The sequence below is a fragment of the Pieris brassicae genome, chromosome 6 (assembly GCF_905147105.1).
Source record: "Pieris brassicae chromosome 6, ilPieBrab1.1, whole genome shotgun sequence".
Classification (NCBI taxonomy): Eukaryota; Metazoa; Arthropoda; class Insecta; order Lepidoptera; family Pieridae; genus Pieris; species Pieris brassicae.
The window spans coordinates 18,339,972-18,358,695 of NC_059670.1; the positions used below are offsets into that span (position 1 = coordinate 18,339,972).

The 18,724-nt window shown below is 32.0% G+C and overlaps 1 protein-coding gene across 2 annotated transcripts in view; it reads left to right on the forward strand.

Annotated features, from left to right (window-relative positions):
• Window positions 1-18,724, forward strand: part of LOC123711300 (protein O-mannosyl-transferase TMTC1-like) — a 98,180-nt gene that overhangs the window by 67,968 nt on the left and 11,488 nt on the right. For both annotated transcript variants that reach the window (XR_006753931.1, XM_045663817.1), the window contains exons 3-6: window positions 12,916-13,093; window positions 13,687-13,760; window positions 15,128-15,265; window positions 16,769-16,945. Coding sequence is in view for 1 of the 2 variants with exons in the window: in XM_045663817.1 (XP_045519773.1) it covers window positions 12,916-13,093; window positions 13,687-13,760; window positions 15,128-15,265; window positions 16,769-16,945 (567 nt within the window). In the remaining variant the exon portion in view is untranslated. The remainder of the gene's footprint in view (window positions 1-12,915; window positions 13,094-13,686; window positions 13,761-15,127; window positions 15,266-16,768; window positions 16,946-18,724) is intronic.

Sequence of the window (18,724 nt, forward strand, 5' to 3'; positions counted from 1 at the left end):
ATATATATAGAAATTAATCAATTAATCAAAAAGCGTATAATGTGTTTTGTATTCAAAAATATGTATTAATCTTTAAAATCTAATCATAATCAATTTGTTATGCCTTTCAGAGATATATTATGTATGGAAGTGAAAGAAACCGCCCTAAGATCGTGTTATAAGCCGGTGTTATATGTATATTTGTAGTAAAAATATTGCTAGAAGACTAACAAAGAAATTATTAATCAAAAACAAAATATAATATGGCATAAAATAATCATTCAAGGTTGAAATACTATTTACGCAAAATAATAAAAAGTAAACGTAAAGTAAAGTAACGAAAAAAAAAATAAAGTAACATTATTATAAATGTCTGTAGTGACATTAGCAAACTTTTATACAGCAGACAAAAATATAGTTTACGACATTTCTAAAAGAGACAAAACAAGGTAAACAGCTCGACTACTTAGAAAAAAGTTCTCGATGACACGTCGCAAACTCTATCAATATTTTACTCTTGGACAAAAAATAACTTCAGCGAAACTAGTATCGGGAAAAAGCCTTGGAGATAAAATTAAGTGGCCCAGATGCCGCCGGACATTAGGGTTGCATACTTCGAGAAAAAATAAAAGTTGGAAGTTACTTTTTATCAACGGAAAAACTAATATTGAGTGTATGTGTGTTTTCAATAGTTTTAGATATAATACTATTGTTTTTAAGTGCCCCAATTTTAGCCGCTTAAGCCTTTATCTATATATGAATTTTCTTATTGTGACACACTCCGAAATATTTCCACTAATATTCATGTAGATTACATAAGCCCTACGCATGTATTTATTTGGTTAATTGTGGTTTAAACATGTTCTAAATTGAAATACAAAAAATGACAGGTAAATTTATTCAAATTAAAATCGTACACAATTGCGAACAATTTTTAATATATAATCTAGTCCTGCAAAAGACAGGCTTTTAAACAATTATATATATTTTCAAAGTTCGAGATGACTATGATGTTACCAGCTGGCGTAGCTAAAGAATTCTTTTTAAAATGTCGACTAACTTCATAACTATTTTCTTGAATTTTAAGCGGAGCTTCGCATAGAGAACTTACATTTAAGTTTTTACTGAGCTTTATTGTTGGTTTTTCTAACTCAAACATAATTTTAAATTAAAATTATACTAATAAATTACTGCATGTATTTTAGAATTAAAAAAAAACTTTTGTAATTTTTGAGTACCTTGAGGATTTTGTTATAGAAGAGGGGGAAAACAAGCAGAAGGCACACCTAATGCTATGTGATATCACCGCACTGTCAATCAATACAAAACGGCTCGCGAGTGCGTTGCCGGCCTTTTATGACATAGTTTTATTAAAAAAAAGAAAGCCATTATTAGATACTACCGGTATTTTCCTGTCAACAAAACCATTGATAAACAAGATATAGGTAGATTTCGATATCAAAAGTCTGGAAAATACTGAGGATTTAAAAACCTTAACTTAACACAAAAAAACTGCAACACAAATTAAGAGAGAGATATATAACATATGACATAGAAATCAATAGAGAAAACATTTCTATTTCAACAAAAGCTTTTTGAATCTCTTACCATATTTTAGAGCAGCAATCTATTTTGACATGGTCCTATCATTAGTCATTCGTGGAACACGCGCCGCGCCTACGTGTATAGATGGAATAAGTGCTGTGAAAAATTCCACCAATTCTCGATAGAGATTGGGCCATACATCGACTTCAGTGAGTATATTCAGATGACATACGTGAGCTTTTTGAGTATGGTAAAGATCTATACCTTACTGTATTGCTTCTAACCACATCTGTTATAGGAACTCAAACATCGGGACAATAATAGAATGATTTTATGATTATTTCAAAACTAGTTTGTATTAAATACTTCGATGTATTTAAATGCAGCCTCACCCCGAACACATTATTAAAATTTAGAGTCATTAAAACGTAAGTGACCGAAAGCTTGTGAAAAGAAGTCTAACGCGATAAAATAAACGAATTTTTTGGTTTTATAACAATATTACTGATTTTAATTATTAAAACAAAATACTTACTTCGGAACAATAACCATTAAAAAAAAACAAAAAAAAAACCAGTAGCGCTACAACCTATTTAGATCTGGGCCTGAGATTTATGTATCTGTTTCATGATCATTTGTCAATTTCATAGGCGAGTAGGTGATCAGCCTCCTGTGCCTGACGCACGCCGTCGACGTTTTGGGTCAAGCAAGGCAAGCCGGTATCCGCATGATGCTTTTCGTGAAGGAAAGCAAGTGTTCGAGCGAATATTAACTACGTACATAGACAAACAGTTCATTGGTGCACAGCAGTGGATCGATCCTACGACCTCAGAGCTGAGAGTCGTACGCTAAAATATAACAAACTATGAAAACAAGAATATGTACATAACAGAAAAATAAATACAAGTATCGTAATTTTCGGAGGAGGTGAGGGGTATAACTGATGTGGTGGAGTGTAGGATCAATTAGTTAGAAAATATTTATTATATGCAAATTTAAAAGCAAAAATTATGAACTCCAATAGCGGCAAAGCCAGTGAATTATAACCGCAGAGTTTCAAGCTGCAATTTAGTTTTAAGTAACACCATTTCTCAACTTCGCGGTTCAAATGTACGCGTTTACTATGACAAGTGTGCTGTTTTGTTCCCATTTTAGAGACAGGAAAACTTTTACAATACCTTCAGGCTAAACTCGATTTTGTGTCCTCCTCGATAGAGGGTAAATTTGCGTGCCGCTATTAAAGTGGTGACGTGGTGTGAATTTTAAAAAGTGCCGCCTGTTTCTCGGCCAATTAGAAGCGAATGTCGTATTTTGCAGTGAAAAGTGGATTTTTTGTTTTTGGTTTTGGAAGTTTGTCGATTAAACTAGTGCAAGTCGTACTCTTTAACTTTTCTCTTAGCAGTTAAATATATTCAACTTTGGATTATTTGAAACGATAAAATAATCTTTCAAAGATTTTGATCTTAATTAAGAAATAAATTGTTTAAATTAACCCTGTTTCTAAATATCAGGTTTAAAAATAATTGAAGTTTTACAAATTCAGAGATTTACATTAGCAATTAGACAAAATCATGTTTAATATCTTCTAGTATATTTATCTATACTATATATAAAGTTACAAATATACAGTTTCCGAGCAGTGTTGGCATAGTGGCTTTAGTGTGTAAATCTGATCCCTAAAGTCGATCGATGCCAAACGATTTTCTATCTCTATGCGCATTTAAAATTCGCTAGTACGCTGAAGGAAAATGCTTGCCTTAGATTCAAAGAAAGTCGATGGCGTGTGTCAGGAACAAAGCTGATGACCTGATTGGATATTAGAAAAAACAAATGATCATAAACCGATATAGAAATCTGAGACCCAGACAAAAAAAAATTGCTCCATTGGTTTTTTTTTTATATATAAAGTATAAATACGAAATTAATACATAAACAAACTTCAACAAATATAAGGTGTAAAAATTAACTGAAATTAAAAAGAAACCAATGGTATCTCAAAATTATCAAAGAATACTCCACTTCTTCAATTCGTTAAAAGTCTTCTCAAGCCTCTGCTAATCATTCGTCCCAGTACAACTCTAACTAATGCTAATTTCACTGAGTTACTCGCGTAAAAGATTTCTCTGGGAGCGATTGAACGGTTGGAAACTTCGGCGAGGCTTCGTTAGTTCGACGCGTGTCGGGAATCCTCTAATACAAATTCTGATCGAATTTGCACTGCATTACGTTGCACATAACGAATTTCGTTTGTCATGTACTTTAGGATATCACTCATTATTATTTTATATTGAAAAGTAATGACATTGTTCAATTGTCGCTTCATTTTTGTGTAGAAGATAATATCATGGTCCTTCGGGTAAGAATGTGGAGTTAGCTGATATTCATAACTTGTTAAATACTTTGCTTATAACTTTTTTAATGTCCGGAATTTTTATGGGTAAATGGTGGTCTGGTAGGTAGGTCGCTTAAATAAAGAGTCATCGCATATGGTTAATGCAAGGACACAAGACATATTATTAATTTATTTTTTGTAGGGAAATGTTGTACGCTTATACAGCGGCGCGACTTATGTGGTAAATCACTAAAACCGCCCTGCACCACTAGCAGTCACCCCAGGGAGGGCATGCTAACATCGTAGTCTATTTATAACATTATCTCAATCTCAACAATATATATAACATTTAAATTTCAAGTACTTTGTAAAACAAATATTTATATTCATTTTGATGTTACATCTACGCAAATTCATCAAATTCCATAGTCTGTGAGTCTTTCACAAAAGCTCATATGAATAGAATGAATAATTTTCAGTATTAATAAAAAAGGATATAAAGTTGCTGCGTCTATAATCAGCAGTTTTTCATTAAAACATGGGATTCTCAACAATAGCGCCACTCAAACAGAAAAATCCTACTTTAATATATCATTTGGATTCTTTAAGCGTTGTCAGCTGATGAATGAGTGAGTGCACTGAATGGATTGATGAATAGGTGTCTATTTACAGAAGAGTTTTAGTTTATACAGACTGAGCTTTGAAGATTTTCAAATGTTTTAGTTGTTATTACTATAAACTCTTTTCTCGATAAACATCCGCTGTTTCTACTGATTTAGTGATATTAAATATATGAAGTAAAGATTATTAAAAGACTTCACGTGGAATACATTATTTTATTTCGACGCTCGTGATACAATTAATTTAATATATACAATACTAAGCCATAACTTATATCACAAAGCACTGGAAAGTGGGATAATGGCGACCAATAGCAGTCATAAACAATAAAATATTAAAGGGCAATTGCCCCGGTGTTGCCATAATTCAATCTTATTTAATATTTTTATATTAAAAAATAAACCTAAGCAAATAATATCAAACAAAATGGTTTCTACCATCTGAAGCAATAATCATATATAGATTGACAGATGTATACTCTGCTGGTGCGCGGTTTTTTATACATAGTGTTTTGTTGCCAGTCAAGAAATAAATTATACAACGTAAATTTTAAATATGACTTGGCAACTTTGGCAATGTTAATTGATTATTGAGCTGAAGCATATTTTGAAATACTACTAACCATAATTGTCACAATATTTTTAAATGAACAGCTAAAGTTTTTCATGGCTCTAGAAACATTTATTTTGAAGAGACTTTCTATAAATTATTCAGTGTTAATACATCATTTTGGTAATCTCAAAAAAGTCACTTGTTTCAAATCTAAGTAAACGAGATATCGAGTGTTCAGAGTTTGTCCCACAATTTTTGTCCCGAGTGACAAATGACGTGGGAGACGCGTGACAATGGTCTTTTGAGTTTACCACTGAATATGCAATGACATCCCTAAATATTTTATATTGATACTGGATTCTCACTCGCGTTCGCTTCCCTTTTTAGTATTAATATTGAATAAATAATTTCTCGATGGAGTAACAAATTATACAATTGAAAATGTTATATATTAAGAAAAGCTTGGAAAACTGAAATCAAATGCATTTATGACTCCCGGGTACCACAAACGTTTACCAGAAGCCTACAAAAAACAACGAATTATAAACATTTTTTTCAATAAATTTGTATAGGCTTATTCATAAAAACTCAATCAGTCAAATTGCACTCCTTAAATTAAAGTACTTTTATCTACTGTTAAATCATGTTTACGCTTTGATAAAAGGAGACAGATTACTTTAGTTAAAATGGTGTAAATGTTTGATTTTTATGAATAGTCCAGTGGAAATTAAAGCTCTTTAGATGTTATTTAATATTTTGTATGGAATTCTCAAGAATGATGAAGCCATGGCTAGTGTTGAGGTCGGCTTCAAAGTACAAGTGCACTCTGAATTAACTTGCACAGGCAAAAATGGATGTACGACGCGTTTGGAGAAACGCAAAATCAGGTGCAGGGCCGACAGCCAAGTTTATCAGTCAGTTTTACGTGACAAACACTGTCTGTGGTTGTGACTAACTGTTGTCACTTTATAATCAATTAGGAATATGGTTTTTAATAGTCCAAGATATTAAAATCTGCAGTAGTTCTAACCACTAGACCATGGACGGTATCGTTTTTCAATACTATCTTAGCAAATACGGTAAGACTTTATAAAGTGCACGCGAACCGATTAAGTAAACCGCAGAGGTTTCATTAGCGAAGACAAGCGGACGTACAAGAACCAATTTTAAACTTAACATCAAAAGGTTAAATGCCTGAGGTAGACAATTTAACTTTATCCTATATCAGCCGAATATCAAGGATGTTTCTTTACTGTTACTTTATTTTATTATAAACCTTCTGTGCCCCGTTTCACTTATTAATTTATAAACTTGTTAATTTGGTCGTAGCGTGAAGTTGTATAGCCTATAAAGAATCAGCACAACAACTAGGTCTCAGAATTATCTATCTATTTCGAGATTATTTGTTTTTCTAATAGGCAAGTAAATAACGTGATCAGCCGATCAATCCACGGTGTGTGTTAGACACAGATTTTTAACTACTATTTAGAATTGTTTAATTATTTACGTGAAACTCAGTTATCAAAGACAAAATTACGTTACGACGATACTGCGGGGTACAGCTAGAGATTTATAAATAATTTTTTGGTCTATATATGTAAATTTCTTGCCAGTTCTTCTTACCCGCTCTACGCCCTTGACTTCCAAACTGGTAGTAAATGTAAATTTCCAAATAATTTAACCTCTTTTTGACGATCATAAGTGTACTTGTTTGCCTATAAGAATAAAGATATTTTGAATTTGAGTTTTAATGCTGATACTAGACATATTCACGTATATTAAGACTTATTTTTATTTAATGATATTCTGGGGTACTTTAATGAAAAGCTTTAGTTTATGGTTAGAATTTTAGTATAGTTTTTTTGGTGTTGCCTGACGGAAGGCCCATTCTTATGAGGCTTCCCATTGCTGATGCTCCTTAAATCTTTTAATATACGGCCTCAGACTACTCAAGGGCTCTTACTCTGGAATAAATATTGCACACACGAAAAAGAAATAAATGTATATCTTTTAAAGACCATTATGCTGTATAATCGTCGAACGTTCTGCTCAAAATAGTAAATTTAAACTTGGATACAAATCTTCATTGTCGTTGCCTTAGTGAGTCCTGATATTTATGAGTGACGATCGAAAAATGTAAGGTATTTACTCCATTCTAGATATAGAATTTCGGCTGGATGCCATTGTCATGTTTTTCAACATTTGACTACAGAATATGTGAATTACTTGGATATTAATAGAATATGTGTTAAGAGCACAATTTCTATCAAAATTTTTAAAATAGTTTCATTGTATATTGTAAATAATCACTATAGATTTCTCTTTAAGTGAAGTATTAAAAAAAACATACAAATCGGCTTCAAACACTGACAATATCGAAGTTATCAGTATACTGTTTCCCATTTTATTTTAAAGATGGCCTAAAATATATTATTTCTGGGCTATCTTTACTAAAAGATTGTACTTTCTATCTGCGCATTTCACACTTCACACAAGGTATTGGAAATTGTCGAGAAGACGCCATACTTCCAATAATAGTCAAGAATGATCAGTGAACTATTTTAGCAACTTAAAAAGCATTTTATTACTCAATTTTTGTCGTTATTGACAGTGGGTGTAATGCCATGTAGAGTGTATCATTTTATGGAAGACAAGCTAAACTAAACAAAGGCAATTAATTTCGACGCTTTAAGGAGTTTGTCGTTAAGTCGAGAGACGATACTTTTTTTTCTTTACTCACCGGACAAAAGCATTCTACCTCCTATAGCTACCATCAACATGAGAAGGATGAAAATTCGCCTATTTCCCTCTCTCTCTTGCACCAGGCACTAAATGGCGTTAAATGGTAATCGCCAATTAAATACAGAAACCTAGCTTTCTGTATTCACATTTAACACCTCGTAGATCAGCGATGCCATCTGTGTGGTGATAATCTGATCTAACCATATATCTTGTTCTTAAAAGTTCAAGATTGATTGTAAGAATTGTGACACTATCTATGATTAATTCTTTTATTGATTTTGCATATAGAATATACCGTAAATATCTGACCTACTTTATAGGACTTTCAATTTATAACTAACGAAGGTAAATCTAATACGACATTATCTATATCATGTCTCGTTTTAACCACAGTATCATAATCGATTGCATATACCTTAAAGGTTTTCTTTGAATTAAAAACTTTTGTTCAGAAATTATGTTTTAATTTGGAAACTTTCAGTAGGTATTTTGAACTATTTAAAGTTCATGTTAATTGTTTAATTTTTAATGCAAATGACATATATGAAAATTATTTCCTCTTGATAGGCCTGGAATATATGGAAGCCTGATCAATTCAAAAAACAACATATCTATTTGATGTTTTTTTTGTTACGGAAAACTGGATTTATTATTAACCAATGTAAAAAATCAACGGTGGGTTGTAGTAATCAATACGACGTGTAGTTTATTTTTTGTATATGTTCAAGCATATTTAAATCAAGGTGTTTAATTATTCAAATTTGTAGGGCATAGGTCTGAAAGATTTTGTGCTGATCAGGTGAATTTTGGACTTAGTTCTATTACAAAAAAGGAATCAACTAAAACTTGTAGCTAAATTGACATAAATATACTAAAACTCGCAACACTTAAATTATTGTTTTAACTACTCTATATAATTAAGTTCTATCTAAGTCTTCCAATAATTTGAACATAGTTCAAGGGCATTCATTAAATATTCAATAGAATTTTCCATTACTGTCACAATAGTAATATATTAGAGTACTTATTTGTATTGACAATTTGAAGATATTTGATGAGAAAATAATTACATAGAAATTATAATTAAAATTTTATAACAAGGAAATTGCCGTATAATATTGAATCTTGTTAACTTTTTCATGTGGTATATTTTAGTTAGTTAGTCTGAATCTTACCCTAAGATTATTGCGAATAAAAATGTAAGATTTTACTTAATTTCTTTGGTACTATTCCTTAATAAATTGTTAGCTCGGAGGAAGACACATTGAACGGAACACACACTGAACAACTCTTTTTTATTTAAACAGAATATGTACCTTCGAAATTCAAACAAAACTATGTAATATATATATATATATATATATATATATATATTATGTAAATAATATTACAATATTCGAGTCCCAAATAAGCTGAGCCAAGTTTATTGAATTTTGATGAAACAAATATTTGATTTGCATTTAGTAATTATAATTCTATTATTTTCGGTTCGTGCAAACGAATTTAGTTATTCACGCTCTAATCAATTGGAAAGTGTAAATAAATTAATTAATTTAAACCTTACCTATATTACTTTAAATATATTAATGTGGTGTTACGATGGTTGATGGTTGCGTAGTACTTATGTCTACGGCGTAGCATATAAGCTTACTTTAATGCATATAGATACTAAAGGATAAGTTTCACGTAGGTTACGTCAACCTAGCTTATGTTTAGGCGGAACGTTGAGCATATATATAATGTATCTGTAATACTGATAACTATAAAGGTAAGTAGGTGATAATGTTATATCGGAATATAAAATAGTAAGACTTGATAACATTGTCTCCAGAATTGCCATAAAAAACATAAATTATATACACACTACATTGATATATATTTTTTTAAATTTGCAAAACAGTTTGATCACTACGTTAATAATAACAAAAAAAACTAAATATTTGTTTAAAACCTTTCTGAATGTGTTACTCGCGCAGACGAATAGTATTTAGTATTACATTTTAATAGTTACAAAAGTTAGATATATAGTAAAGGTATAATATACTGGCAAGAAGCTATTAAAACGCAATCAAGCGGCCTTTGATAGGATAGATCGTATGTGATCGTATAGAGTGGCCATTTGCACTTTATAATTCCTGCGGTAATACAATATCGGCTTGAATAAAAGTTTGTGATAAACAAATTTTTAATTATGTTTCACTAAACTTATTATAATCAAATATTTTTCGTAAATAGTTTGCGTTTAACGTGGAAAATTGTTTGAAAACCTACATCTGAGTTTTATTACTTTATGTCAAAGTAAAATACGTTATTCAACCCGTATCACCAAAGCTTCCACGGGGAATATTAGGGCACTTTTCCTAGGTACTACTGTTCTTTTGCCTCTTTGAGTTTGAGTATAACGAAGTGAAATATTGCGATATAAACATGAAGTCATAGATAACTGTGCGTCAACTAAAAAGGTATATAGTTAAGTACGAAAATCTAAAAAAATTAATAAAGAAACACATGACTAAATCTAATTCCATATCTCGTAAAGGAATGTTGACTGGAGTATTTTATCATTTAAGTGATTTTTAAGTCGATTTACGGCGATACTTGGGTTTAAGTGACTAGAGGAAAATAAAATACCGACTCGTGTCCTGTGTAAATAATCTGTGGCGCTCATCGAAGTTTCATATCGTCCGAGGACACGTCGAACACGATGCTTGATTGCTTTTTAATAGCTTCGTGCCAGATATCGCGTACCAATCAACACTCTTTTATCTTTTCTCATACCTTGTTCTCAGTTTATTTTTACGAAGCTTAGGCTTGAAGGCTTTAAGAATTTTTATGTGACAAGATCTTTATTTAACTATTAAAATGTTTTTTATACACCAACCGTACACATAGACTTATTAAGGCATTTCTCTTTACGATTTCCAGGTAATCAGAAATGCGTTTCAAAGTAAAACAATCGTAATAGCACAACTTCTGGTTACTAACTGTGCAACTGGTTGTAAATTATTTATAATATTTGAAATATTAAAAGAAGGCATTGAATATTATATATGAATACTCCTCTTCATTTGGTATCACCAATTCAATGACTATGCCGTTCAAGTTCTTTAGTTGTTTTAGGTTACTTAAATATAATTCCTTCAGTTTTCTTATTTAATTATGTCACACACGTAAATGGACCTAAAATACACTTTTCCACATAATGAACTGCCCAAGCTAGTACACAGCTGGGGTTTGAACATTATCATTGAAAGTACATAAGTTACCTATACTGCAAAACTACTAACCATGTATGAATATAGAATAATATACGAAGCGGCGCCATACTCCCAACTTTATATTACATATATTCAATCGGTTGAAAAAATGCGAAAATCAGTTAACTGCCGACCATTATATGGTTCCGCGAACCTCGCGTGACCAGACCACCAACTAGCTGTCAGTTCTAAACCATTAATATCGAAAAAAAATTGTCCTATCGTGCCGTGCATTATGGCAATTCAAAGTCGCATGTCTGATTGTCATACTGTCTAAATAATACCGATATTCAAATGTAAATGCCTATCATAACTTTACACATATTTGCTTTTAATAGCTATGAAATTTAAACGCAATTTACATCGTTTTATACTATTATATTGAAACGAAAGCCCTGTATAATTTTCTGATAAAACGTTAATTTTCTGATAGTTTTTATTTTATATAAAGCCATAAAGTTGTATTATAATATTGTAGGGACTGGATTATTTTAGGTTTACTAACCCAAATAGAACATACAAACAATAGTAATAAATATCGTCGTAGACACTCATTCTTCATAATACTTCTGTATAAATATGTTTAATATGAAAGTACTTAACGTGAATTAAAAGCTCACGTTATTTCGCGTAAGTAAACTACGCAGTAAGAAGACCTTTTTCTCACAATTTACATCGCTAGGTGGAAAATATCTTATAAAATTCTACGTTCATTCTGCACTTTATTTCGTCTTCATGGTTTACTTTTCTTCTCTTTATTTCAAAGAAAAGTTTCTTTAGTTCTATATTCCAAAGTTATATTTACGTATATACGTTTTCTTGGCATGACTGCGTATTGTTTAAACTAAATTTAACTTTGAAGTTGAAGGTTAGAATATATTTAATTTTCAATAATCATGACTCTTAAAAATTTCTCTTACCTGCTAAAAAACCAATCAAATTCTACAACTTATCTCGTTCAATATAAATCTGAACATAATTTTTATATAGGATTGATATATTATATTAAAACAAAACTTTGCAACTGGTGTCTTTAAAACTTTATGAACTATTAGTGACTTTCTCGAAAGTATTATATTAATACAATTATCAGTGCTCAATTATTAAATTACGAAAAATAAAGAAACACGCGCGACCAGCGTCGAAAGTAACTATAGAGGGCGACGCAGTTAGTGTGCGGTCGATGCATGAAAACGGTGGAGACAACATGATTTTTTATTAAGGCATCGGTTCATACAAAATCGGCCCGAGTAAAATCCAGTTTTTTTATTAATTTAATGGGATTATTATCTCAAACCTATACCTTTGTAAAAGATAGATTGTACATACAAAATACAAATTTTCAGCAAGCTATTCAAGCCGAAATATTACGGCTTCGCATTTATTAAGCAAGAATTTCTAATTTTCTCTCCTCGTAGTGGATTTAATAAAACATCGTATAATATGTGGCATACGAAATCCAGGTGTCAGAAATCGTTTATTAAGATGTGAGCTGACATTGGAAATGGCAATTAAATTGCGTCAGGCGAAAGAAGTCTCCCAGGGTAAAGAAAAATTTAAGTTACATGTTGACTGACATCAATATCTAGATAATAATATTCAACTGAGCAATCGGTTAGCCACGGAATTAAAACAGTATATTAGGAAAGTAAGTCACCCGTCTTAGTGGGTATGATACAGATATTTATAATTTATCTATACTTGAGGGTAGTTGATAATAAATCTATTGCGGCAGCTATTGGCTTAAAGTGTTTCAATTAACATAAAAATAAACTAAACTTTTTTACTCTACCTACACAACTCGCCTTCGTCGCCAGCTTGAAACAGTGTGGCGATAATAACCAATACTAACTTGTCCTCGTGTAAACCAGACGTTTTCGCTTGCAGGTTAAACTACGCGCTAGCGGGGCTAAGACCTTGGTGGTGGCATGTATGTAATGTGGTCCTACACGCGGCTTGCAGCGCACTCGTCGCTCGAACGTGCGTTACCATAGCTCGATTGCAGCGGCCATTTGCTGCGCTTGCTGCTTTATTATTCGCTGTACATCCTATACATACAGAAGCGGTAAGATATAGTTCTAGCAATTATTCGCCAACGCAAATAATGGTGTGTCTACAGTTAGAAAAAGCACACTCTCATTCACAATCGTCTTTAACGCCTGATAACGTATTTAAGGCTTATGCAAGTGTCATAGAGCAGTGCTCTTTTATCTAATGGTACATCCCCATCTGGCGAATATGCCGCGAATTGGTAGGTCATGAGCCATTTGCGAGCTACGCGCGTGCAGTCACAACAATGGTTTGGTGCGCCTCTAGCGCAACTCGCGCTTAAAGTTCCGTTTACTTTCGAAGATGTCGGACAAAAAAAAGAGACAGCGGTGTTGGTGGCAAAATCCTATTTTTAAAAGAAAACAGAAAATAGTAGCGGAGTGGAAAAGTTTACTTCAATATATAGTGATTTCAAAATTTCAATAAAAAAAATTAATCACATTTTTAATAGTATGGTCGGTTTTGGATTCGACTCCGGGCAAATAAATCATTTTCGTTGGGAAGACAGAGAAACCTTGCGGTAAAGAATTATCAATGACATACGACGCAAAATATGTCGTAGCGATTGTGACAGTTATAGTAAATTTTACATTGTCCTTTGTTTTATAGGTGGCAGGTGTGGTTGGCAGAGCGGATGTACTTGCCTGTATTTTCTTTCTATCATCTTTGTTAGTATATCATAGGTGAGTAAAACGTTAGTAAAACATTTATCTGAAAGAAAATAATCCATTGATGCCGTGGTTCAAACGCAGCTTACTGCTGAGATACGTTTAGCCACTAACGTAATGCTGTTCAAGAAACTGTTAGATGCCTTTCAAAGTTTATTGTTCGATAGCAATAAAAATGTTTGTTCCATTTCAGTTAAAATCCTAAATTCATTGTAAAATTACATCGCAATACATTTAAGTGATTTCACCACTCCCATTCCGGCGATAATAACAATAAATGGTAGACTGTTAACTTGTAAAAGTCCATTACAATCATTTATAATTCGTTCATATTGAATGGAAGTCGAATGTTGGAAACGTAAAATTCAATTTTGAACTCTTTTATTTATTGTATGGATTTTTTTCTAAATTTTTATAAGATTAAATAATGTTTTAAGTCACTATTATAATTTTAAGTTAAATAAATCAATGGCTAAAAAAAACTCTAATTGTGAAAAGTGACAAGGCCGCCAGTTGGCCTACTTTTCATTTAATTAAGTTCAATTTTTATAAAGTAATGCAACGAATTGTTAATAAATATATCGCCCGCCAAATAAAACAAATATGTATTTCATCCTTATTGCAAGTAATTAAGAAGGTTATTTTTTTCGCCATTACATAGACCCATAACTTCTAGATATATATTTGTGATTATATATCCTTTCTTATCCATCTCTTAGTCATTCATAAAAATTGCAAACAATTATTAAAATTTGACAGGCCAGTCCGAAAGCTTCCCTTCATACAATATGTATGTAATCCTGCTTGTACTCTTTTTAGTAAATTTTTATGTCATGCACTGACATAAATAAATACTTAAATTTAATAAAATAAATCAATGGCGCTACAACCTTTTTAGGTCTGGGCCTCAGATTTCTGTATCTGTTTCATGATCGTTTGTGAATTGAATAGGCAAGTAGGTGATCGGCCTTCTATGCCTGACACACCATCGACTTTTTGGGTCTAAGGCAAGCCGGTTTCCTCACGATGTTTTCCTTTACTGTTCGAGCTAATGTTAAATGCGCAAACAGAAAGAAAATCCATTGGTGCACAGCCGGGGATCGAACCAACGACCTTAGGGATGAGAGTCACACGCTCAAGCCACTAGGCCAACACTGCTCTTAATATATTCTATATATTCTCATAATTTTAAGTTATTAACATAAAATACTTATAATGCATGTTTTAGTGCTAAACAAAATGTTATACCTCAATGGTGTTATTCAACATCCTGTACATTTGCATGTGAATTTATTTCCCTTTGCATCGATCTCTGGACTTTGACCCTTATCTGTTATGTGATTAAACTTTGGTGAAATAATGAATAGTTACCATTTTTGCAGACCTACTAGTAGCAAGAAGAGTGTATGCTTGAGTGTGGTGCTGGGAGCTCTAAGTATGTTGGCTAAGGAGACAGGTGTAACAATATTACTTCTCAACCTGGCTATTGATTTCTACAGGTGCTGGCCTTTCGTAAAGAGGTAAGTTTGTTGTACGTGGCTCTTTGTATGTGTGTACACACTCATATACGAAGTTCCGGTGTGGCAAAACTGATGAACCGTCGAATAGTTTTCTATATTGCAAGTCACACTATCTATGCCTTTCAAACCAATCATTTCGCAAGAACGAAGGACGTTAGGCCGCCACGTGTTACGGCCTTAGAGAACGTACGATTCAATGGCAATTAAAGCATACATTACATTGTGAAGAGCCCTTCTAATTATGTATGATTAATCTACATTTACCCTCTTTCCCATATTCCTTTATAAATGAATTATCTTCCCTATGTCATGATTGGTATAATTTCTTCTTATTAGCTAAATTACTATGGCTTGTTATTTTTTTTATAAGTGCGATTCTATACAAATATGTAGAGGATGTGATTAATAAAACCAAATTTTAAAACTTATTTTGAGTGATTTATAATGAAAATAATCCAGCACTACAACCCTATAATGTAATTTACTTGGGTCGTAGATTGCATCCGATTTTTTTAATTTATAGAAATAAGTAGGTGATCAGCCTTCCTGACACGTTATCGATTCTTGGGTTTTCTCACGATATTTGGCTTAAGTGTTAATTATGTTAAAAATAATAATCCATTGGTGCACAACAGTGATTTGAACGCACGATCTTATGGTTAACTGGCACGCTTAAACCACTAATCCAAAACTTTTTGCTCATTTATGCCTACACATTAAGGTTGATAAAGCCTAATTGTTACGTATTTCATGCATAGGGCACTGTAGGTCAATCTTGATTTGCCAGTTAAGAAAAATACCAAAAACAATAGCGAAAATATGCCTTACGTTCCATTAGCGACACGGGACTTTTCTTTATTGCTATGCCAAGGAATTTATTAATTCGCCCACTAGTTATTATGCTAATGCGACAATAAATGCCTTTTTGCACCTCATACCATAAATAACAGATGCAATTCGACACACAATTATTACTTCACATTTCAATGATTTACAATTGTAATTTGTATTTCCGTTCAGTCTATTTTATGACAATTAAAAATTGAAATATTCATAATTACATATTGTTCATTTTGGTAAGGGTATAAAATGCAAATATATTTCAATAGCGATCAGCTTAGTTCCTAATACATGACCAATGAAAAATACATAAATATATCTTGATATCAATGCATAATAAAGTTGTTGCAGTGAAATATCACTGTTACATAATAATGTATTAATAAATAATTCAACGAGTTTATGATAGTATCCTGAACCAGTGTAATACTATATATGTTAAAATACAGCCTGTTAACATATTTTAATGTAAAGCACAATAAGAATCTCTTCATAAGAAAACTTCGATATTGATAACGTTACGCTCACTATTGATAAGGTAACGCTATTAATCGATACACAATATATTTGTGTTATATATTGTGTTTATAGTATACATATGAAGTTTGTCTACTCAAATAGAAAATTACTTTTAATTAAAAGATGTTTTATATCTTTTTCTAGGTCAATATGCTCGATGAAAATAGAGAAGAAATGTGCAGGATTGTCAATAAGAACAATTAAAGTCGTCGTGTCCCTCGCATTGCTGATCAGCGTTCGACTCGCTCTATTGCACGGGACGTGGCCTGTTTTCTCGCCCCAAGACAATCCTACAGCATTCCACCCGAGTTTCTTTGTACGGTAAGAGTTAATTTTTTTTATATCCCTCACTTCTATGGCTAAGAAAGCACTTCAATGTATAAAGAAGGATATTTTATTAAAGCTTGTTGGCATAGTTGGCTTAAGCCTGCGACTCTCATCCCTAAGGTCGTAGGTTCGATTTTGGATTGGATTTTCTTTGCATGTGCGCATTTAACATTAGCTCGAACGGCGAAGGAAAACATCGTGAGGAAACCGGCTTGTCTTAGACCCAAAAAGTCGACAGCGTGCATCAGGCACAGAAAGCTGATCACCTACTTGGCTATTAGATTAACAAATGATGATCGAACAGATACAGATTCTGAGACCTAGACCTAAAAAGGTTGTAGCGCTATTGATTTATTTTATAAATTTAATTATTTATTTATGTCAGTGTATGACATCAAAATTTACTAAAAAGATTACAAGCAGGATTATATACATATTGTATGAAGGGAAGCTTTCGGACTAGCCTGTCAAATTTTAATAATTGTTTGCAATTTTTATGAATGACTAAGAGATGAATAAGAAAGGATATATAATCACAAATATATATCTAGAAGTTATGGGTCTATGTAATGGCGAAAAAAATAACCTTCTTAATTACTTGCAATAAGGATGAAATACATATTTGTTTTATTTGGCGGGCGATATATGTATTAACAATTCGTTGCATTACTTTATAAAAATTTAACTTAATTAAATGAAAAGTAGGCCAACTGGCGGCCTTGTCACTTTTCACAATTAGATGAGATAGGCAAGAAGTGCAAAAATATATTTAACATATATATAAAGACGAAACTAAACAGGAACAAAAAACAAACTAAACTAAAGGATACTTCAAAAATAAAAAGTTAATGCACTTTTGCACATAAACACGATAAGTTAAAATCAGTCTCACGTCAGTTAGTAATTGATGAGTAGATGTGGACATTAAGAAGGACGTAATGTTTGTACAGAAGAAATTTAAAGGAAGGTAGAGAAGGAGCTAAGCTAATGGAGACGGGAACTGAATTACATTGCCTAACTGCAGAGTCCTTAAAGAATTCATTCAGAAAGGAGGAGTTATGAGATGTGATGGGCTCCCAAAAATGAAATCATTTTTGTGATAGGAACATTACATTGTTTGTGAACAAACAAGTCGAAAATCGATAACAAGATGTGGCTATTGATGTATTTACAAAATATTCAATACATTAAAGGTTACCATAATTAAATAATAATTCATGGTTGTTAATCTAATATATATACTGAATTTTAGTTTGAATATTGATGGTCTAGTATAAGTGTATCCTGATATCAATAGACCCATGGATCAATATATTGAACTGAGATTCGTGGTTATAATCCGATGAGTAGACAGCTTACGAGGTAATTATTGAGTGATATTAATTATAAGCTATGGTATTAAATTAATTGAACTAACCACGATTAGTCATTGATTTTATTATTCAACACACTGTCCTAATAAATTGGGTAAGTCACTCCTAAAATTACTGAAAAGATTTAGCTAAAGTTTATAATAATAGTGCCTTGTACCAATTTCCAAAAAATTAAAATGGAAATAAATACAGCATAGGCTTTGTGATCATCGTATAATGAAATCCGTCAAGTTGTTTTTATTTGTTTCAAAAATACAAATTTACTCTTTACAATATTTGTATAGATAAACATAAAAAGTGTTAAATGTTTTAGTGTAGTATATTTTGGGTGTCCTCGTAACGTAGTAAGTGCGCAAATTAACTAATATTTGAATTTTAAAAAATGATGTCTATTGTGTAT